General features: G+C 65.2%; 11 protein-coding genes across 11 annotated transcripts; 5 read left to right on the forward strand and 6 right to left on the reverse strand.

The window, feature by feature from the left end:
* Window positions 1-37: 37 nt before the first annotated feature.
* On the reverse strand, window positions 38-3385 carry MICPUN_56908 (predicted protein; the record flags this gene model as incomplete). The annotated part of the gene is made up of 1 exon (XM_002500881.1): window positions 38-3385. One exon carries the CDS (start codon window positions 3383-3385, stop codon window positions 38-40), a length of 3348 nt encoding a protein of 1115 aa, XP_002500927.1.
* A 353-nt stretch (window positions 3386-3738) lies between these two features.
* Window positions 3739-5067, forward strand: MICPUN_52211 (predicted protein; the record flags this gene model as incomplete). Its single annotated transcript, XM_002500455.1, has 1 exon — window positions 3739-5067. The coding sequence occupies one exon, from the start codon at window positions 3739-3741 to the stop codon at window positions 5065-5067; it is 1329 nt and encodes a 442-aa protein (XP_002500501.1).
* A 400-nt stretch (window positions 5068-5467) lies between these two features.
* Window positions 5468-6417, reverse strand: MICPUN_56910 (fasciclin family protein; the record flags this gene model as incomplete). Its single annotated transcript, XM_002500882.1, has 3 exons — window positions 5468-5540; window positions 5613-5819; window positions 5930-6417. The coding sequence occupies 3 exons, from the start codon at window positions 6415-6417 to the stop codon at window positions 5468-5470; spliced, it is 768 nt and encodes a 255-aa protein (XP_002500928.1).
* A 197-nt stretch (window positions 6418-6614) lies between these two features.
* Window positions 6615-8922, reverse strand: MICPUN_56911 (voltage-gated ion channel superfamily; the record flags this gene model as incomplete). The annotated part of the gene is made up of 2 exons (XM_002500883.1): window positions 6615-8525; window positions 8905-8922. 2 exons carry the CDS (start codon window positions 8920-8922, stop codon window positions 6636-6638), a joined length of 1908 nt encoding a protein of 635 aa, XP_002500929.1. The 3' UTR covers window positions 6615-6635.
* A 702-nt stretch (window positions 8923-9624) lies between these two features.
* On the forward strand, window positions 9625-11333 carry MICPUN_79903 (histone deacetylase; the record flags this gene model as incomplete). Its single annotated transcript, XM_002500456.1, has 2 exons — window positions 9625-9768; window positions 9951-11333. The coding sequence occupies 2 exons, from the start codon at window positions 9625-9627 to the stop codon at window positions 11331-11333; spliced, it is 1527 nt and encodes a 508-aa protein (XP_002500502.1).
* A 225-nt stretch (window positions 11334-11558) lies between these two features.
* MICPUN_56913 (predicted protein) lies at window positions 11559-13304 on the forward strand (the record flags this gene model as incomplete). The annotated part of the gene is made up of 1 exon (XM_002500457.1): window positions 11559-13304. One exon carries the CDS (start codon window positions 11559-11561, stop codon window positions 13299-13301), a length of 1743 nt encoding a protein of 580 aa, XP_002500503.1. The 3' UTR covers window positions 13302-13304.
* A 222-nt stretch (window positions 13305-13526) lies between these two features.
* MICPUN_72663 (predicted protein) lies at window positions 13527-13973 on the reverse strand (the record flags this gene model as incomplete). The annotated part of the gene is made up of 1 exon (XM_002500884.1): window positions 13527-13973. A coding segment is annotated over one exon (447 nt), but the record flags the coding sequence as incomplete, so codon positions are not given.
* Window positions 13974-14578: 605 nt separating this feature from the next.
* MICPUN_56915 (predicted protein) lies at window positions 14579-15706 on the forward strand (the record flags this gene model as incomplete). The annotated part of the gene is made up of 1 exon (XM_002500458.1): window positions 14579-15706. One exon carries the CDS (start codon window positions 14579-14581, stop codon window positions 15704-15706), a length of 1128 nt encoding a protein of 375 aa, XP_002500504.1.
* Window positions 15707-15877: 171 nt separating this feature from the next.
* Window positions 15878-16654, reverse strand: MICPUN_99445 (mitochondrial protein translocase family; the record flags this gene model as incomplete). The annotated part of the gene is made up of 1 exon (XM_002500885.1): window positions 15878-16654. One exon carries the CDS (start codon window positions 16652-16654, stop codon window positions 15878-15880), a length of 777 nt encoding a protein of 258 aa, XP_002500931.1.
* A 457-nt stretch (window positions 16655-17111) lies between these two features.
* MICPUN_80010 (predicted protein) lies at window positions 17112-18077 on the forward strand (the record flags this gene model as incomplete). Its single annotated transcript, XM_002500459.1, has 1 exon — window positions 17112-18077. A coding segment is annotated over one exon (966 nt), but the record flags the coding sequence as incomplete, so codon positions are not given.
* Window positions 18078-18709: 632 nt separating this feature from the next.
* MICPUN_56918 (predicted protein) lies at window positions 18710-19801 on the reverse strand (the record flags this gene model as incomplete). The annotated part of the gene is made up of 1 exon (XM_002500886.1): window positions 18710-19801. The coding sequence occupies one exon, from the start codon at window positions 19799-19801 to the stop codon at window positions 18710-18712; it is 1092 nt and encodes a 363-aa protein (XP_002500932.1).
* Between the last annotated feature and the right edge of the window lie 11 nt (window positions 19802-19812).

Below are 19812 nucleotides of genomic sequence, written 5' to 3' on the forward strand. Positions count from 1 at the left end.
CAACTACTCCGCCGCGCCCGACGCATCGACGTAATCGTCACAACTCGGTCGCCATGATCCTCTCCACCACCTCCGCGAAGCTCATACCCAGGTGCCCCGCGCTCAGCGACAGCGCCCCGAGGAAGATCCTGTACGGCACCCGCCGCCCGTGTCCCGGGTGCCTCGCCTTGGCCCGCGCGAACACGACCGCGGCGCCGGCGTTTGTCAGCCTCGTCTCCGGAGTCTCCGAGGACCCGCGGGACCCGTCGTGCAACAAACCCGCGCGATCGAGCAGCGCGCGGTACGAGTCGCCGTCGATCTCGCCGTTGACGTCGGCGACGGCCCGGAACTTGGCGGCGAACGGGTGGGAGTCGTCGAAGACGTACTCGCGCTGCACGGGAACCGGCTTGGCGCTCGGCTTCGCTCGGCCGCCGAGCTTGAGCGCCCTCACCGCTGCACCCACCGCGATGAACGCGTCCAGGTCCAGCGCGCCAACGCCCGACGGGTCCACGATCTTGACGCTCGCCTCGAGCTCGGACGCGGCGAGGGCGACGTCGACGTCCTCCAGGAGCCGGAGCTTGGCGAGCGCGAAGGAGACGCGCTCGACGTCGACGAAGCCGGATTTGGACTCGGCTTCGTCGTGGGATTTGAACTCTTGCGCCCAAACCGCGCGTTCCTCCTCCGTCAGCGGGGGAGCAGCCGTCTGCGCCGCCTCCGCCTTCTCGGGCTCCGACGCCTCGGGCTCGGGCGCCGCCGCCGCCTCGGGCTCGGGCTCGGGCGCCGCCTCGGGCTCGGGCTCCGCCTCGGGCTCGGGCTCCGCCTCGGGCTCCGCCGCGTCCCCGGTCTCGTTCCCCGCCTCTTTTTCCTTCCCTCGAGCCGCCCGCGCTCGCATCGCCGCGTCCACCACCGGCGCCGCCACCTGGAAGAACGTCAGCCTCCGCTCACCCGCGATCGCCGCGAGCGCGGTGACGAAGGAGGCGAAATCCGCGTCGCCGCGGGGCTTACCGCCGACGCACCTGCAGAAGGTGACCTCGACGGCGTCGGCATCCGCGTCGGTGTCGATGAGCCCCGCGGCTGATAGCAGCGAGGCAAACTCGGCGGCGGTCATAAAGTCCGGCGCGCCCGCGGACGTTCCCACGGTCGAGTCGAAGACGCCGGAGATTGCGTCCGATTGGGGCGCGGACATCGGGGGAACCTGCACGGGGGGAACGAGCGGCGCGCCCGCGAGCGCGAGGTTCGCGACTCGAGCGTCAAACTTTCGTTTAAATTCGCCGAGCTTTTCGCGCCGGAGCTTCGCTCGCACCGCGAACGCCTCGAAGACGTCGCGGAACGCGTCAGCGACGGCGGCGGCGTCCGCGCCGTTGAGACCCGCGACGTCGGCGAGCGCCAGTCGGCAAACCCCGATGGACGCGACGCCGGTCACGTCTCCGTCGTTCGCCTCGGCGTCGCGGCGGTCAAACGCGGCAAGCAGGGCATCGGGCGCGGTGGACTCGGACTTGACGTCGGACTTGACGTCGGACTTGACGTCGGACTTGACGTCGGACTTGACGTCGGACTTGACGTCGGACTTGACGTCGTCGTCGTCCGCGAAGGACACGCTGACCCGGGGTTTCGCGCTCTTCGGCCTGGTTCGAACCGCGGCGTTCGCGCGGGCGCCAAAACCGGAGTCGCCCGACGACGACGACGACGACGTCGAGAACGACCCGATGCCGGCGCGCGCGCTGTGCGGTCGCGGTCCAACCCCGGTGCCGGCTCGCGCGGGGGGTTGGGGCGCGATCGTGCGCTCGATGACCGCGGCGGAGAGCTTATCCGGGATGGGTAGCGACTTGACGGCGTCGGCGATTGATTCGTACGTAGCGCCGGGGCCCGAGTGCGCGACGACGGCGCCGAGGGCTCTCAGGAAACCCGCGTGGTCCAGCTTGCGCTCGTTCCTGGCGCACTGCGAGTGGAAGCACAGCTGCGCCTGCTGCTGCGAGAGGAAGCCCGGGCCTGTGAGTTTGGCGTCCTTGAGCACGCGGAGGAACCTTCGCTCGTCGATGGTTCGTTTGGCGGCGAAAGCGTTTTGGTTGTTCACGTGAACGGAACCTTCGTTCGTCGTTCGTTCCTTCGCCGGCGTCTTCGCGGCTCCCACGACGCAGTACGCCACGAACATCTCCTCCAGTCGCGCGTCCGTGGCGTACGTGGCCGGGACGGGCGCCGACGCGGTGGGCCCGTGCGCCGACGACATCGTCCGCCTCCTGAGCGTCCGCCGCGCCTTTTTGCAAAAAGCCTCGTATTCGGCGAGGCACACGCGGCCGTCCCGATCGAGGTCCACGTCGTCGAATAGCTTCGACACCAGCTCGATCGCGCCGTCGACGCTCGCGGAGTCCCCCTGGGCGAGGAGGGAGGCGAGCTCGTGACGGTTGAGGAGTCCGTCGCCGTCGGCGTCGTGCGTTTCGAACGATTTGGCATCCGGGGATTCGACGGCGGATTCGAGGGCGGCGGTGTACCGGACGTCGTTTGGCGCCCCAGGGGTCTTCAACGACGCCCCCGGGGTCTTCAACGACGCCCCAGGGGTCTTCAAAGACGCCCCCGGGGTCTTCAACGAGGCTCCGGGAGTCTTCAACGAGGCTCCTGGGGTCTTCAACGAGGCTCCTGGGGTCTTGAGCGCCGCTCCGGGTGTCTTGGGCTTGGCACCTCCGAATACCGTGGGCACCCTCACCTTCCCCGGCGTCTTGTACGTGTCCTTCGCGGCCCCCGGGGCGATATCCTTGGCCGGGGCGACATTCTCGGCTCCCCCCGTGCACAGCGGCGAGGTGCTGACCGCGGATACGACCGCCTCGAAGGTCTTTCCGGTCTCCACCGCTAACGACGCGAGGCACGTGATGAACTGATCGAGGCCGAGGTCGGTCTCAGCGCCCCGCCGGCACCGCGCGAAGACCACGGCCGCGGCGTCGCGGGTGAACCTGCGGGTGAGCAGGTCCGCGCCGTCGCACACGACGAGCCACTGGTGCAGCGTGAGCCTGGACGCGTTGCTCTTGGGTCGCGCGCGGTCGAAGTCGTTGCAGCAGAGGTGAAACAGATCCCGCAGCTGCCTCTGCGCCACGCCCCTGGGGGCTGCGGGGAGGGGCTTGCGGTGCGCGGTGCGGTGCGCGATCGCAGCGCCGAGAACGTTCACGAAGTCCTCGTACGTCCACTCCACCTCGACGTCGTCGCTGAAGCCGTGGCCGAGGTCGGCGCCGACGTCGGCGCAGGGGAGGTCGTCCAAGATGCCGGTATCGGCGAGGGCGAAGAGGCAACGGGCCCTGGTCGTCTTGCCGTCGGCGTCCGCCAGGTTGAGGTACAGATGCTTGAGCGGATCGAGGAGAGCATTCATGGAGGTGATGCTCGTCCGAACCCGCTCGGGGTCCGCCGCGCCGGTGCTCATGGTTCACACGCGGGCACTCCCCTGCCGCCTCCTCGGTGTGGCCATTTGAACAGCGTCACGTCTGTTCAAGAGGCGGTTCAAAATAAAACCTCCAGCACGCCGCGCGCCGATCCCGAACGAGGGTCTTTTTCCTTTCACCTCCCTCGGAGATCTGGGCGTCAGACATTTCCACGGTCGCGACCTCGGATCGGGACCGCTCGCGCGGCGGCGTCGCACGGTTCGGTCCACACTCGCGAGCTCGGCGCCGGGATCGTGCGAGATTCCCGGGGGTTGCGCAGGGGGGTCAAGCGTCTTCCAGGTCGACGATAATTTTAGCAGGGTTCTTTTTTAGCGGGTGGGAAGCGAAGTGAAGGATGGCGTTGTTTGGGGCAGGAGGCAGCCCCGCGGTGTGCTCCTCGCTGTACATCCTGGACAGCAACCTCAAGACACTGCTCATGCGGGACTGGCGCGGCGACACGAACCCTTCCATGGTCGAGCGCTTCGTCTCCATCGTGAACAACGCCGAGTCCGAGTCCGAGCTCAAGCCGATCATCTACGACGATGAGATCCAAACATCCTTCACGTACATCCGGCACCGCGACCTGTACTTCCTCGCGCTCACCCGCACGAACGCCAACGCGGTGGCCCTTCTCACGTTCCTCCACAGACTCGTGGACATCTTCACGCACTACTTCAAGGAGCTCAAGGAGGAGTCCATCAGGGACAACTTCGTGATCATCTACGAGCTGCTGGACGAGGTGATGGACAACGGGTACCCCCAGTTCACCGAGGCGAAGATCCTGAGCGAGTTCATCACCGTCGGCGCGCACGAGCTGCAGGCGCCCAAGGCCCCGATGGCGGTCACCAACGCGGTGTCGTGGCGATCGGAGGGTTTGCGCTACCAGAAGAATGAGGTTTTTCTCGACGTCGTAGAGTCTTGCAACTGCGTGGTCAACGCGAATGGGCAGATTGTCAACTCCGAGGTGAACGGCGCGCTGCGGATGCGCACCCAGCTGAGCGGGATGCCCGAGTGCAAGCTTGGGCTCAACGATAAGGTGATGCTCCAGGCGCAGAACAAGAGCACGCGGGGGAAGAGCGTGGAGCTCGAGGATATCAAGTTTCACCAGTGCGTTCGGCTGGCGCGCTTCGAGAGCGACAGGACCATCTCGTTCATACCCCCGGACGGCCAGTTCGATCTGATGAACTACAGGATCACCACCCCGGTCAAGCCCCTGATCTGGGTCGAGGCGAAGGTCACGAGGCCCTCGAGGTCCAGGGTAGAGTACAGCGTCAAGCTCCGGACGCAGTTCAAGTCGAGGCTGAACGCGACGGGCATCGAGGTTAAACTCCCGGTGCCGGGGGACGCGACCACTCCGGAGGTCAAAGCCGCCCTGGGGAGCGTCACGTACGCCCCGGAGCAGGAGGCGATGCTGTGGAAGATCAAGACGGTTCCCGGGGAGAAGGTTGTCGAGATGAGGGCGAAATTTTCGTTGCCAAGCGTGAGCGCGCTCGAGGACGACGGGCCGAGGCAGAAGAAGCCGCCGGTGATGGTCAAGTTCGAGGTGCCGTACTTCACGGTGTCCGGGGTGCAGGTCCGGTTCCTGAAGGTGATCGAGAAGAGCGGGTATCAGGCGCTGCCGTGGGTGAGGTACATCACCAAGGCGGGGACGTACGAGTTCAGGCTGGACCACCAGTCCTCGTAGGGAGGGTTTAGACTTGTGAATATCGAGACCGATTCGGTCGTTTCATCATGAAGACGCGGCGGTGGTGAGATTACTAAATACGCCGTGAGAAGTGACTTTATCGGAGCGAACGTTCTGAGCTTAGATTTCGAAAGATGCGAGTCGTGTTCCTTTGGCTCGCGCGGCTGTGTCGCGTGACACTCCACGCAAGATGAACATTCAGCTTGCGTGGAGGTCAACCAGCGAAGACGATCGAGGAATTTATCTCCAACCGCGCGAGATAAAGATTGAGTTGAAGAGTTGAAAACGCGAAACGAAGTACAACACAGCTCGCATCGTTTGGCGTCGCAAGCATCGATGGTATATCCGTCCTCTCTCCGTGTTTTTCAAAGCAGGGTTTGTTCGTTCGTTCGTTTGTCTCTCACATGACGAGCACCGCCGCGTACAGCGTGCCGAGCAGCGCCGTGCTGGTCACCTCCTCGTTCGTCGTCGTGCTTCGTGGTTCATCGTCGTCCAATCGAGGTTCTTCGTCGTCGCACTCGTCCTCCCGGCGCGTATCGATTCACTCCTCCGGCTCCGGCGTCGTCTCGGTGATGACGCCGTCGATGCCGTGGATGACCCCGTTGGACGCTTCGATGTCGGGCGCGACGACCTTGTTACCGGCGATGAGAACGTCGCCGTCGGTGGTCTTGTCGATCTTGATGGTGTGGCCGTCGAGGGTCGGGACCTCGGCGGGGAGTTCCATGGCGAGGACGTCGGCGGCGGTGTACTTGCTGCGAAAGGGAACGGGAAGGTTTGGGAAAAGTCGTGAGAACCAAATCCTGGAGGAGATAAATCTCGGAGGTTCCGACACGAGGGGTGCCGTGGGGCGTATCGGGCTCACCCTTCAACCACGTGGTGCGAGAGGATCTCCTTGAGGTCGGGGCTCGCGAGGACGTCTTCGACGCTGAGCCCGGATGTCTCGAGGAACTTGGTGAACGCCTCGTTCACGGGAGCGAACAAGGTGAAAGGCCCTTCGGCTGCGAGATCCTCGGCGGTGGCGCCGCTCTCGTCAGCGGCAGCGGTCACCAGCGCCACGAGCGTGGAGAACTCCGGGTCAGCCTGCAGCGTCTCGCCGAGGGGTTTGAGCTCGGCATCTTCCTCGGCCGCGGGTTCCATATCCATATCGGGCGCCATGTCCATTTCCTTCGCCGCCGCGTCGGTCGCGGCGGGGTCCGCCTCCGCGTCCGTGGGCATCAGCAGCGCGTCCTCCTTGGGAGGGTCCATCGTCCCGACCGCGGCGGTGTCCCCGGCGGCTGCGGGGTTGAACAGCGCGGCGAACGCGACGAGCGCGAGGGCGGCGAGGAGAAGGGGGCGCTTCGTGTGCGGCATGGTGTTCGGGAAGGTTTTGTGCGTGAGGGACGGTCGGGGGTGGGCGTCGCGCGGTGCGAAGAGTGAGCGGCGGAGCCGGCGTGAAACGGACGACGTGTCGCGTGGCGGCGCACGCCTTATCTTGGACACCTTTCGCGCGTTCCGAGGGAAAACGAGCGGCCGAGATCGGACGCGGACGCCGGCTCGTTCATCACGACGACACAACTAAAGCACATAAATTATTTAATCCTCGCCTCCAGCGCCGCGAGCTTCCTCTCGAGCCGCTCCACCGCGCTCAGCACCCTGTCAACCTTGTCCCCGCCCGCGCCCGCGCCGCTCGAGTCGTCGATGAACGTCCGGTTGATCGCCTTGAACGCCCCGGCTGGATCCGACGGCAGCGTCGGCTTCGCCGAGCCGTCCCTCGCGACGGAGAGCGCGAATCGAAAGATGTCATCCTTCCTTCGAACCACCGCGAGCTCCGCGACGGAGACGTGCGGATCCCTCTCGGCGTCCTCCACGCCGCCGTTGGGGTTAACCTTGATCCCCTTCTCGATGTGACCCCACGCCTGCGCGAACGCGAGCAGCGAATCCTTGATCATGCCCCTGCAACCGGCGACCCGCAGCCGCTTCTGCATCGCCGGATACGACGCCGCCGTGTCGTCCAGATCCGTCCCGAGCAAGCCAAAGACGTCGCAGTAGGTCATGGCCCTCGCGGTGAACGCCGCCTGGGACCCGCCGCCCAGAACCTCCTCGCCGAACACCTTGCCGCTGGTGAACACCCTCCCCTTACCTCCCACGACGCCCCGCTCCACGATGTACATCTTGGTGGAGATTTGCCCGGCGTGGACGATCTCCTCGCCCTGCGGAAACGTCTCCGTCTTTAGCTTCAGCGCGATGTCCACGATGAAGCCGTCGGGGGCGCCCGAGAAGAACGGGACGTTGTTGATCCAGCTTCCGCACTGCTTCAGCGCCACCTCGCCGCGCAGCGACGGGGACATCAGCTCGAGCAGCTCGAACCATTCCTCGATGTTGGTGCTGGTGTGTCGGTATCGGAAGTAATCTCGGAGCCTCATCTGGAGCTCGTCGCCAACCTGCATCTCCCGGGACATCGCGTTGAGGGTGTCCATGCGCTCGTGGTGCTCGTTGCTCTTCTTGTCCATGCTCGCGACGATCCCGCACACGCTGCCGACGACGTAGGCAAACACCGACGTCCCGATGAGCATGGCGAGGATGACAAAGAAACGCTCCTCGGTTCGCGTCGGCGTGACGTCTCCGTAGCCGATGGTGCTCATCGTCACCAGCGCCCAGTACAGCGCCGCGATGTACATGTTCCACGGGGACAGGTTCATGCACGCGTGCAGCTCGTTGTTGAGCTCCGTCTCCGCGTAGCACGTCGCAAACAGGTCCGCGTCGACAAAGTTACTGTAGTACCTGGTGACCCAGTCGTCCTTCTCCGCGACGGTCCTCGCCGTGAGCTTCCACAGGCACGCCAGCCAGTGCGCGATCATCAGCGTGCCGAGGATGAATTTCACGAGCGACAGCACGTTGTAGTCCACGTTCAAGTTGTCCTCCAGCCTCTTCAGGATGCGCCCCGAGCGCAGGATCCGGAGCAGCTTCACCAGCCTCAGCAGACGCAGCAGCTTGAGCGCCTTGAGGCCACCCGCGGATTCCATCTCGTGGAACGGGATGATGGACACGACGTCCACGACGAAGAAACCCCGCATGTATCGTCGCACTATCTTCCGTCTGTCCGTGACGTACGTCCCGTTCGCCAACTGATCGTCGTAGTATATGAGGTTGAAGTGCGCGACTATGTCGGCGAAGAAGAGCAGGTCCACGATGACGTTTATGATGTAGATGGGGAACGTGGGCAGGCTCGGGTGGGTGCTCCCGCCCGCCTTGCTGTCGAGAAACGCCACCTCGTACGGTGTGATCGTCGCGGTGTACACCAGCGCGATCCCGATGATCAAGTCCCAGCGCTTCATCAACCTCGACCGCGGATCGAGGAGGTACGGCGACTGCTCGTACTTTGCGGTCAGCTCGGCGAGCTTGGCTACGCCGTCCGCTAGCTGACGCTCCTCTTCCGTCATCTCCGGTTCGTCGTCGGCCGGTGGCGGTGCGCCCTTAATCTGTTGATGGCGGGGAGCAGGGACGTGGCGGTCAGATGCGCTCGGGGGTTCGTCGGGCGGCGGTCGGGGGTGCGCGCCCCCGGCCGAAAAAAGAGAATCGCCAAAAGGTGGGGGTTTGCGGATTTTCGGTCTCCCGTCCGAGTCGCGCGCCGGAAACGCGGTGGCGACGCGACGACGATGCGGAGATCGCGACAAAACCGCCGCGGACGCTCGGTTGATTGAGTAAACGATCGGGCTCCGGCGCGCGTCCCGCCCGAACGATCCTCAAACACCCGAGGTTCGCGCCAATCGCACGACGCGTTGACGGTTGACGACGGGCTCCCGTTGGTTGGAGAGAAATCCGGGTCAACCTCGGTCGCCGGCATGGGAGGGTACTCACCGGCGTGACCTTCGACATGTCTCCGGTCCGACGCGCTCCGGTATCGCACAAATGCCCCGGGGATGTCCCGCCTCCGAACACTCGGCCTCGTCGGTCGGGATCCCGCGTGCGGAGGCGCCTCTGCGGCACCCCGGGTCAAACCAATCGTGGAGAACCGGTCGGGACTTCGCTGGCTGGTTGTGAGTTTTTTTTGAGCTGGCTGGCTGTGGAGGATGATCGCATCGGATTCCTATGGCGCGCAGTCTCGGATCGATCATCAGCCTGTTCGTTTCCCGGTCCAAGCAGGGTCGCAATAGGGATTGTGGCTGCGCTCGCCAGAGACCCGCGCACGCTCCTCGCGTACCGGGTGGTCCCGCTCGGTTGAGTCCAACGCGACGTGAGGTGTGTTTCTTCCCAGGCGCGCGTCCACGCGTCGCCGCCGCCCGAGCGACCTCCCGCCCCGGTCCCGCTCCGCGAGGAGCAGCCTTGGCACGGCAGATTTTTCCGCCCGGACTCGGCGAGGGTTGGCCCTGGTGCCCGCCCGAAGCGAGGCGCGCGTGATCGCCGCGGGTGAACCGCGAGAGCCGGTCCCGACGTCCGCCCGTGGGTCCCGTCCGCGCGGTGTTGCTCGCCTTCGATCGCGTTTCGTGAATCTTCCCGCGCCGCGTGAACTCGCGCTCACCTTGGCCCATCCTCCTCATTCCGCCGTGGCAAGCAGAGCATCAAGCGCAGCATCGCACCATGAGCGGGAAGCCTAAGATCTCGTACTTTTACGACCCCGACGTGGGCAACTTCTACTACGGACAGGGTCATCCGATGAAGCCTCACCGTGTCCGCATGACCCACAACCTCCTCCTGCACTACGGCATCTACAAGGAGATGGAGGTGAGCGAGTAACCCGCACCGCCCGGTCCCCCGCCCGCGAAAGATTGGCGGTTGGATTTTCGCGGACCGCCACCCAAAGTTTTCCCCAGACCTAATTTTGGACCCTGCAACACCCCCCCCGCACGATCGACGACGAATGACTCACCTCCTCGCGTCATCACCGTCACCGCCGCATCGTACAGGTGTTCCGCCCGGCGCTCGCGTCCGCCGAGGACATGACCAAGTTCCACAGCGACGAGTACATCGAGTTCCTCCGCCTCATCACCCCCGACAACCAGCACGAGCACATGAGGCAGCTCAAGCGCTTCAACTGCGCCGAGGACTGCCCGGTGTTCGACGGCCTGTTCAACTTCTGCCAGATCTACACCGGCGGCTCCGTGGGCGGTGCGGTCCGTCTGAACCACAAGCAGACGGACACCGTCGTCAACTGGGCGGGTGGCCTCCACCACGCGAAGAAGAACGAGGCTTCCGGCTTTTGCTACGTCAACGACATTGTGCTCGCGATCCTCGAGCTGCTCAAGGTTCACCAGCGCGTGCTGTACATCGACATCGACATCCACCACGGTGACGGCGTGGAGGAGGCCTTCTACACCACCGATCGCGTCATGACCGTCTCGTTCCACAAGTTTGGCGAGTACTTTCCGGGCACCGGACACCTCCAGGACGTGGGCCAGCACCGCGGTAAGTACTACTCCGTCAACGTCCCGCTCAAGGACGGCATCGACGACGAGGCCTACGTGGCGCTGTTCAAGCCGGTGATGGCGAAGGTCATGGAGATGTATCAGCCGGATGCGGTGGTGTTCCAGTCCGGCGCGGATTCCCTCACCGGCGACAGGCTCGGGTGCTTCAACCTCTCCATCCGCGGCCACGGCGAGTGCCTGAAGTACATGCAGACCTTCAACGTGCCCCTCCTGGTGCTCGGCGGCGGTGGGTACACCATCCGCAACGTCGCCAGGTGCTGGACGTACGAGACCGGTTGCCTCCTCGGCCACGACCTCGACAACAAGCTTCCGGTGAACGACTACTCCGAGTACTTTGGCCCCACGCACGAGCTCCAGATCCAGCCGTCCAACATGGAGAACCAGAACACGCCCGAGTACCTGCAGGGCATCCTCAACAAGATCCTCGAAAATTTGAGCAAGATCCCGCCCAAACCGTCCGTCCCGTTCCACGACGTGCCCCCCGACGCCATCGACCAGGACGCCATGCGGGTCAAGGAGGATCCGGACGCCAAGGGCGGCGGCGCGGAGGCTGAGGCGGCGCGGCGGTCGGATCCCCGCGAGCTCGAGCCCGAGGATGGCGACGTCGACGACAAGCCGTCCAGGCACGACGCGTCCATGCGCGATGTAGAGGACGTAGACGGCGGCGAGAAGAAGGTCAAGGAGGAGAAGGTGGAGGGAGCGGACGCGGTCAAGGCGGAGCTCGGCGACGCGGCTGACGTCGACGATCCCGACGCGGCGGTCAAGGCGGAGAAGGGCGGCGAGGGCGCGACGGACGCAAACGACGGGGACGCGGCAAACGCGGGGGGACCTGGGATCATGGCCAGCGACCACGGCGATCAGTGAGGTGCCGTCGCGATCGGTGAGCGACGGGTTAGCGATTGGTGATCTCGTTTTATACCATCCACTTGTCTTGACGACGAGGGCTCGTCGGATCGCGTAACACCTGAAATTGCCCTAAAAGTTAGACGTCCCAAAAGCGCTGCGAGGTTAGATCTTGGATAGCGCGAAAATCGGCAGCCGCGTGAGGAATACGCCCATTGAGACGCGCAAAGTGAAGGAGCGCGCGGGATGTCGACCGCGAGCGCCGGGTCGTCGGGTAGTATCGTCATAGGAGCGCGGCATGGGTACGCGCGGAGGACGGCTCTCCGGAGCAGCCCCGGTCGGAGGAGGCTCCGGACGTGCGCGGGTAAGCTGAGTCAGCGGAAAACTCGTGGCTCCCGAGGGCTCTCCGTCGTCGCCGAGCAACACGGCATATCGTTAGAGGACGCGCGGGCGCTGTTCTCCAAGCGATTCTGCAAGGGCAGTGGGGTGCACCTGGAGCTTCAGGAGACTCCGACCGGTCGCGGCCTCGTCGCCACCGCGCCCGTCGCGCCGGGCGACGTCCTCATCACCGTCCCGTGGCGCGAAGCCATCCACGTCCTCGAGGACGGGTACTCCGACGGCGACGACCTGCGCCTGGCGCTAGAGCTGCTGCACGTGCTGGACGACGGCGACGAGGACGGGTACATAGACGGCGAGTATGATGCCAGGGTCAAGACCTGGAGGAAGTACCGCCCCATGCTGCCGGTATCCACCGGGGCGGCCGCGTTCTGGTGCGTCGATAACATCAGGGAGCTGCAGTTCCCGGAGGCTGTGGAGAAGACGCTGGCGCAACGCGCGGAGTTCACGGCGGGCGCTATGCGGCACAGCAACGACTCGCGCACCAAGGAAAGGATCATGTGGGCGCTGCAGCAGGTGCACAGCAGGAGCTTCAGCGTGATGACCCCGCAGGGACGGGCGCGTTGTCTGGTGCCCTACGTCGACCTCTTCAACCATCGACCCGAGTCGCCCAAGGAGGCCAGGATGACGGACGAGCTCCTGCAGCGCGCGTTACGAAAGGCGTTCACGAAAGGCAGCGAGGAGGGCATCAACGACGGCGAGTGGGCGGGCGCCGAGCCGTGGCAGGTGGTCGGCCCGGACCCCGAGGACCTCGAGAACTGGGAGGACGCGGCTGTGTTTCAGATGCGGTCCATCTGGGCCTACGAACCTGGCGAGGAGGTGTTCATCACGTACGGTCACGAAACCTCCGCGGAGTTGCTGACGTCGTACGGGTTCTTCCCCGAGCCCAACGACGGCGAATTCATCAGGGTGTACGAAAACGTCCAGGACCTCATCGACGACGATCGGTTCGTGGATGAAGAGTTGAACTCTCCCGCGCTGCAGATGGAGAAGGAGCAGTTCATGTGGTCGATGCTCGCGGTGGAGGCCCCGCTCGCGATAAGGCCGGGCGGCGTACGCGAATCCGCGCACTTGCTCAGCGCCCTGCGCGTCGTACACGCGCGCGAGAACCAGCTCGCCGCGATGAGGGACGACGACGTTCCGAGGATCGGTCACAGCACGTTCGTGTGGACGGAGGGCGACGAGCCGTGCGGCATGTGGGACCCCGACCGGTTCCTCTCCTGCTTCTTCGACGAGTCATGCGACAGCGACGAGTGGCTCTGGGACGACGACGACGCGAGGGACAGGGACGCGACCGACCGCGCCGCGCTCGCGCAGGCGTGCGCCAGGTGCGAGGAGATCCTGCGCGACGATTTCGCCACGACGCTCGAGGAGGACCAGGTCATGCTCGACGAGATCGAGGAGGCCATCCGCGGGCTCTCTCCGGAGGAAGCGGATGAAGACCCGGAGGGACACCTGGAGTACGTCGCGGCGCTGAGGTACAGGATGAGCGTCAAGCGGATCCTGCGGGACTTCATCAGCGAGTGCAAGCGGGCGTACGGCGTGGAGGCCGAGGCGTTGAAGGCTGAACCCGAATTTGAGTACATCGAGTGATGATTCCCGCGCCGCGACAACGCGTTTAGTTTAATTCAAGCACGACAACAGGAGGAACAACAATCACGCCCTCGCAACCCCGTACACGCTCGGGGCGAGCAAGAAGTGCGGCTGCAACCCACCTCCAGTCTCCCTCCACCGCGCCGCCACGTCAACCGGGCTCGTCCCGACCAGCCAGCTCCGCGCGGTGCTCCCCGCGATGAACCGATTGACGTCGCAGTTGTCGTCGCCGAACGCGGCTCTCACCGCCGCCTCCGGGTCGCGCGTCAGCCTGCACCCCTCGTACGCCGCCCTGTTCAGCGGGTTGAGCATCTCCTGCATCGTCCGCAGCGGCGTGCCCGGGGGCGCCGCCACGTGGTCGAGGAACAGGTACGCGCCGCCCGGCCTGAGTACCCTCCTGACCTCCGCGAGCGTGCGCTCCACGTCGTCCACCGTGCACATCACCAGCGTGCTCACCACCGTGTCCACCGAGGCGTCTCCCAGGGGAAGCGACTCGCCGAACCCCCTGACGCACTCGATTGACTTGACCCCGTTCCTGTTCGCGTTCTCGTACGCGTAGGAGTGAGATTCCTCGTTGGGCTCGACGCCCACGACGTTGAGTCCCTCGTAGTACCTCATGTTCGGTCCGGTGCCCATGCCGATCTCGACGAGGGTGCCCCGCGGGTCGTGGAACTTCGCGAGGTTGCCGAAGAGCTCGTCCTTCACCGTGCACATATGGAGCTCGTAGTCCGCCATGCCCACCTCCATCGTGCGGGCGAACTTTTGGTCGTACGCGCTCCGGGCCTTGCTGCTCACCGCCTCCTCAATCTCTCGCGCGGTGTTGAGGCTGGTGCCCGACACCACGCCGGTGATGAGCTCGCGCCTGGTGCATCCTCCGCAGTTTCTGACCTGCACCGACGCCCTGTTGTGGCTTACGGTGGGTCCGCGACGCGTTTGCAGGAGCGTCGCCTTTCCAGGGGCGACGAACTCGAGGGCATGGAGCGCCATAGTCGCTCGAATCCCAGCTGGCAATGGTTCGTGAAACGTCTGTGAAACGCAGATTCTCAAAGATCCGCGCGAATACCGACTGCGAATACCGACCTACCAAACGAGCTGTTCAGATTGTGTTCTATGGAAAGTAGTCTTGAATTTATGCGAAATTAAATGCGAAACTTCCGCCCGGGCAGCTGTCAGGTGCCCAGCTGGAGCACAGCTGGCACGGCTTTCCTTCACACTGCCACGAGTCGCCGCGAGCGTCCACGACGCCGTCTCACTCGCGCGCGCCGCGGGCCCCCGCCATGGCGCACTTCCAGCACACGTGCAACGCGTGTTTGAAGCCCATCTGCGAGGGCGACGTGTACATCACGAGATGCGGTCACCGGTTCTGTGAGCGCCCGCGCGACCGCGACCTCCTCGCTTCCTCCCCCTCTTCTCTTCTCGCGCCACTTCCTTCGTCGAGAGCACGCGCGCGAAGACTGACGACGAGCGCCCCGCCCGCCGTTTGCACGCAGGCTACGACGACGCGAGAAGGCTGTGTGAGACGGGCGAGTGCGCGACGTGCCGCTCGCAGGTCTACGGGGAGAAGGATATCCAGGTGCGGCGCCTGCTCCGACCGCCCGAGACCCAGCTGTGCATTTTTTGACCGCCCTTTCAACCGTCAGGCGTTCGCCGTTCGGCCCGGCGAAGAGGTCAGCGAGGCCCTCCGCGGGTTCGACCCGGGCACGATCATGACCGCTGCGTTTAACGGCATCAACTGGTGGTGCGAGCAGGCGGCGCTCGTCCAGGAGATGTCGTCGAGGAGGGTACAAGAAGAGGGGCGCGCGCACGCAGAGGGGTACAAGTCCAAGCTCCTCGAGGTGCACTCCGCGTACAAGCGAGCCAAGGCCAAGGCGGAGGCGCTCTGGCAGCAGATGCAGCAGCTCGAGCTCGACAAGAAGGAGCTCCAGAGCAAGTACGAGCAGAAGAGCGGGGAGAAACGCCGCATCGAAGCATCCTACCGCGAGCTCCAGAGCCGCGGCGGAGTGGCGGGAGGTGGAGGAGGAGGAGGGGGAGGCGGCCACCCGCGCGCCCCTCCTTCGATGCCCCCGCCCTCCCGCCACGCCTACCAGCACATGAGCAGCCCGCCTGTGCACCTCGGCAGCCCGCCCTTGGACCGCAACATCTCCCGCCCCGCGTCCCGGCCGTCCATGGCCAACTTCGGCGGCGGCAACCGCCCCCTGCTCTCGGGCTTCCCCGCGGGAGCTGCGCAGACCCGACCCATCTCCCCCTACTCGGGCGACCTGATGAGCCCGCCGCAGGACTACCTGGACGACAGGCGCGAGTGGCGCAGGGGCGGGAACCGCGGCGCACCCAGGGCTTCGAGAGGGGGGTACCGCCCGCCGCACTCGCCCACCCGCTCGCACCACACGTTTTCCATCGGGAACTGAGCGAAACGAAACGGAGAGGCGAAATCGACGAGACGAGACGAGGCTTGTACGGGCGAGTAACAGCGTGTGTGTGAGAGAGAGACGACGACGACGCGCGTGCGAAGGGAGGAACGTCCTCGACTAACATTTACCAACGAATCTATAACCTTGCTTGCGAACTCCGCCTCGCGCTCACCACCTGGGCCTGGTCGCCGCGCCGTATCCCACGAGGAACTGCCCAGCCTGGTTCGCCGCGCTCAGCCCAGCCCCCAGCACCCCGTACACCGCCGCCGCCCTCATGCCATGCGCGCTCTTGTACAGGCTGCCCGCGCCCGCGCCGGCGACCACCGCGCCCAGCGCCGGGTATTCGTGCGACGTGTAGTGCCCGACGAGCGAATCGAGCGCGGCGTAATATAAACCGAGGCATCCCCACGCGTTGCCCATGCTCGTGCCCCTGGACCCGGCCGCGTTCAACACCCGGTTCAGCTTGAGCTTCTGCGTGTCAACGAGTCCAGCCTCGGGCACGGAGCTGAGCCCCTTGTAGGCGCCGAGGCCGCCGCCGGCGATGATGCCGCCGAGGTAGCCGACGCCGGTGAGAAAGGTGATATTCTCGCCCCATGACCTGGTCTTCGCCCTGCGCTCCTCGTCGAAGAGGAGCTCCGGTGAGTCGGTTATGGTGTACAGCGCCTTGGACATCTGCGGATCGAAGGGTCCGCCCAGCCCCGTGTACGGGTTGTAGGCCACGCCCGAGGCGCCGGTGCCCATCTTCGCGAGGTCGGCGCGGCTGACCATCCCGGCGGGGGTGCTGAACCCGCTGGTGACGGGCTCGTCGAGGATGGAGCTGCCGCTCGCTCCCTGCTCCGGAACCGCCTCAGAGATAATCTCGGAGGAGTACGCGTCCCGCCCGGCCGCCGCCGCGTTGTTTCCCTTGTCACCGCGCCTCAGGCCGAGCAGATCGCGAAGACCCATGGCGTCCGGATTCCGATCCCACGCCTAAACCCTGAAAACTCAGAGGTTGGCGACGCGTTCCCAGCGCCTGCGTGCGTCTCGCGGGCGCACCCTTCCGCCCCTGACGGTCGCTACGTCACTTACCGGCCTTCGTCGCCGTCGACCTCGACCTATAGCTCGCGCGTATCCCGGAGGATGTGCGCCGCAGTCTGTGGATTGGAGGGCGATCTCTGTCCCTGGGGAACGAGCCTCACATTTCGCCACCTCACCGGCGCGCGCATTTTCATACACGGCTTCTGGGTAATTGCCCATACGGTCTTTGCTGCTGCCGCCAGATGGAAAAGTTTCAGTGCCCCGCCTCGAGGAGCACAGCTCTCCGCCGCACGACGACGACGGGAGATCTCGGGCTCTCCATTAGCGGCTGGCGCCGTCCCCTTAGCAACTAGCCAACGGAGATATGGGCGCGAGACAGAGCGGCATGCACGGCCCGCGGGGTCCGCCCCCCGACATCGCGGTCGAGATCTTAGCCTCGCTCATCGTCTCCACCGTCGCCCTCCTCGCGGGCACCGTCGCGGTCAAGGCGCTCGATCCCAACCGCGGCGCGAAGAAGAAGGCGGACGCGATGAAGCGCGACATCGCGCGGCGCCTCGGCAGGCCCAATATCGTCACCACCCCTTACGAAGACATGATCGCCACCGACGTCGCCAACCCCAACGCCATCTCCACCACCTTCGATGAGATCGGCGGGCTGGGCGAGACCAAGCGCGCGCTGCAGGAGATCGTCATCCTCCCCTTGCTCCGGCCCGAGCTCTTCTCAGGCGGCTCCCTCCTCAAGCCCGTGAAGGGATGCATGCTCTACGGCCCCCCGGGCACCGGCAAGACCTTACTCGCCAAGGCTCTCGCCAAGGAGTGCCAGGCTTGCTTCATCAACGTCCGATCCTCCACGCTGCAGTCCAAGTGGTTTGGCGACGCCAACAAGCTCGTCGCCGCGGTTTTCTCCCTCGCGTGGAAGCTCCAGCCGTCCATCATATTCATCGACGAGGTGGACTCCTTCCTGGGCGCCAGGAAGGGCAGCGAGCACGAGGCGAGCACCTCGATGAAGACGGAGTTCATGACGATGTGGGACGGGTTTCAGACGAACGAGAACGCCCGAGTGATGGTCCTCGCCGCGACGAACCGGCCGTGGGAAGTGGACGAGGCGATCCTGAGGCGCTTGCCCAGGTCCTTCGAGGTGGGCCTGCCCAACCTCGAGCAGCGCATCGACATCATCAAGGTCATACTGAAGGACGAACACATGGAGCCGGGTTTCTTCGGCCCCGGGCCCGACCCGCCGGTGCTCAAGATCGCCAAGGCCACCGACCGGTACAGCGGATCAGACTTGAAGGAGCTGTGCAAGAGCGCCGCGATGGGACCCATCCGCGACTTGCTCGCGAGCGAGGCGAGGGACTACGAAGCGCGCAAGAAGAAGCGCGCGCAAAACTCGGGTCCGCGGCTCGACGATGCCGGACGCATCGTCTCTCTGGACGAGTTCGAGGACGCCAACGACGACGACGACGCGGACTATTGGCAACGTCCTTCGCGATCGGCGAAGCGTCCGATGGGCTTGGCCGATTTCGCCGAGGTGCTCTCCAAGACGGGCACGAGCGCGGACGCCGCGGCGACGTACAGGCACGCCGAGCAGGAGCGCGCGTGGGAGCGTGACAGGCGCGGCGCGAGTGCGCACGCGGGCGGCTTCGGGACGGGATCCCCGTTCGGCGGTGGCTCGGGTTTCGGCGGAAACTCCCCGGCGGTTGACGCTTCGCAGTTGATGCAGTTTGTGCACGCGATGATGGCGCCGGGCGGCGGGAGCCAGGACGGGGGAAGCGGCGCGAACACACCGGGGGGTGGCGCGAGCGCGACGGGTTCCCAGGCTGGGGACGTCGAGATCACGCCGGAGCTCATCGAGAAGCTGAAGAAGCACATGGCGGCTCAGGGGAAGGGCGCGGCGAGCGGGGGCGCAAACGCAAACTGACGAGAAGCGATTTTCCCGCGTGAGAAGCGACTGTTATTCGACACATTCTTTCGAACCCACCAAACTCACAGCGTGTTTAGCCGGGTCGCGCAGACGACGCGCACGGTCTGATCGAAAGACCCGCACACCGCCAGACCCTCCTTATCAGGCGACCAGTCCCAGCTGCTGATCGGCTGCGTGCTCACGTTCTTCGAGTTGACCAGGTTCATCGTCCCCGCCACGCCCATCTTGACCCCGTCCTTGTCCTTCACCACCCTCTGATCCGGGTACTGATACTTGTACAGCATCAGGGTCCCGTCCCCGCCCAGAACCATGCTCACCTCGCGGTTCTGCGGCAGGTGCTTCGCCCCCCACACCGTCGCGCTCACGGGCACCTTCTCCGTCACCGAGCTGAAACCCTTCGCCGGGTGTTGCGTCCGAGCGTCAAACACGGTAAACGCTGATTCCAGACACGTCACCACGAACTTGTTCATGGCGATCTCCTTGCGGTCGAACTCCACGGAACACACGCCGTTCCTCACGTTGTGCTCGGCTCGCACCGTCCCGGTTCGCAGGTCGAACATCTTCACGTCGCCGTTGTCGTACCCGGCGAGCACGCACCGCTCTTCGTCGTTGAAGGAGTTGCCAAATGCGACGCTCCAGCAATCCCTCGCCTTGACCCCTTCCGCGGGTTCGAAGATGGCGACGGGCGCGTCCTTCTGGCGGACGTCCCACACGCGAACGCACCCGTCGCGGCCGCCGGTGACGAGTTCGGGCGGGCCGTAGCCGCTCCTCTGACCCCCGGCGCCGTCGATGGCGTTGACGATCGAGGTGTGCGCCTTGACGTCCATGAGCGGCTTCTCCGGGCGCTGGAGATCCCACAGCTGCAGGTAGCCCTCGAAGTTACCCGTCGCGAGGTGACGCTCGCGGAGGGAGGATGCGCCGAAGGTTCCGCACTTGAAGGCCGCCTTCTTCTCGAGCTCCTTGTTGAGCTTCACGCCTTCGTTCTCCGTGTCGAGCGAGTAGATCTGGAGGCATCCCGTGGCCCGAGCGTACGAGCCGAGGACCACGAACCGCGCGCTGGTGGGTATCCACTTGGTGTCGTAGGTGGTGATGTTCACCGGCTTCTGGTACAACTCCAGGATGTTTGGGCCGGCGGAAAGGCCCATGGGGTCCATGGCGACAGGGG

The sequence above is a fragment of the Micromonas commoda genome, chromosome 3 (assembly GCF_000090985.2).
Source record: "Micromonas commoda chromosome 3, complete sequence".
In the NCBI taxonomy this organism is placed as follows: domain Eukaryota; kingdom Viridiplantae; phylum Chlorophyta; class Mamiellophyceae; order Mamiellales; family Mamiellaceae; genus Micromonas; species Micromonas commoda.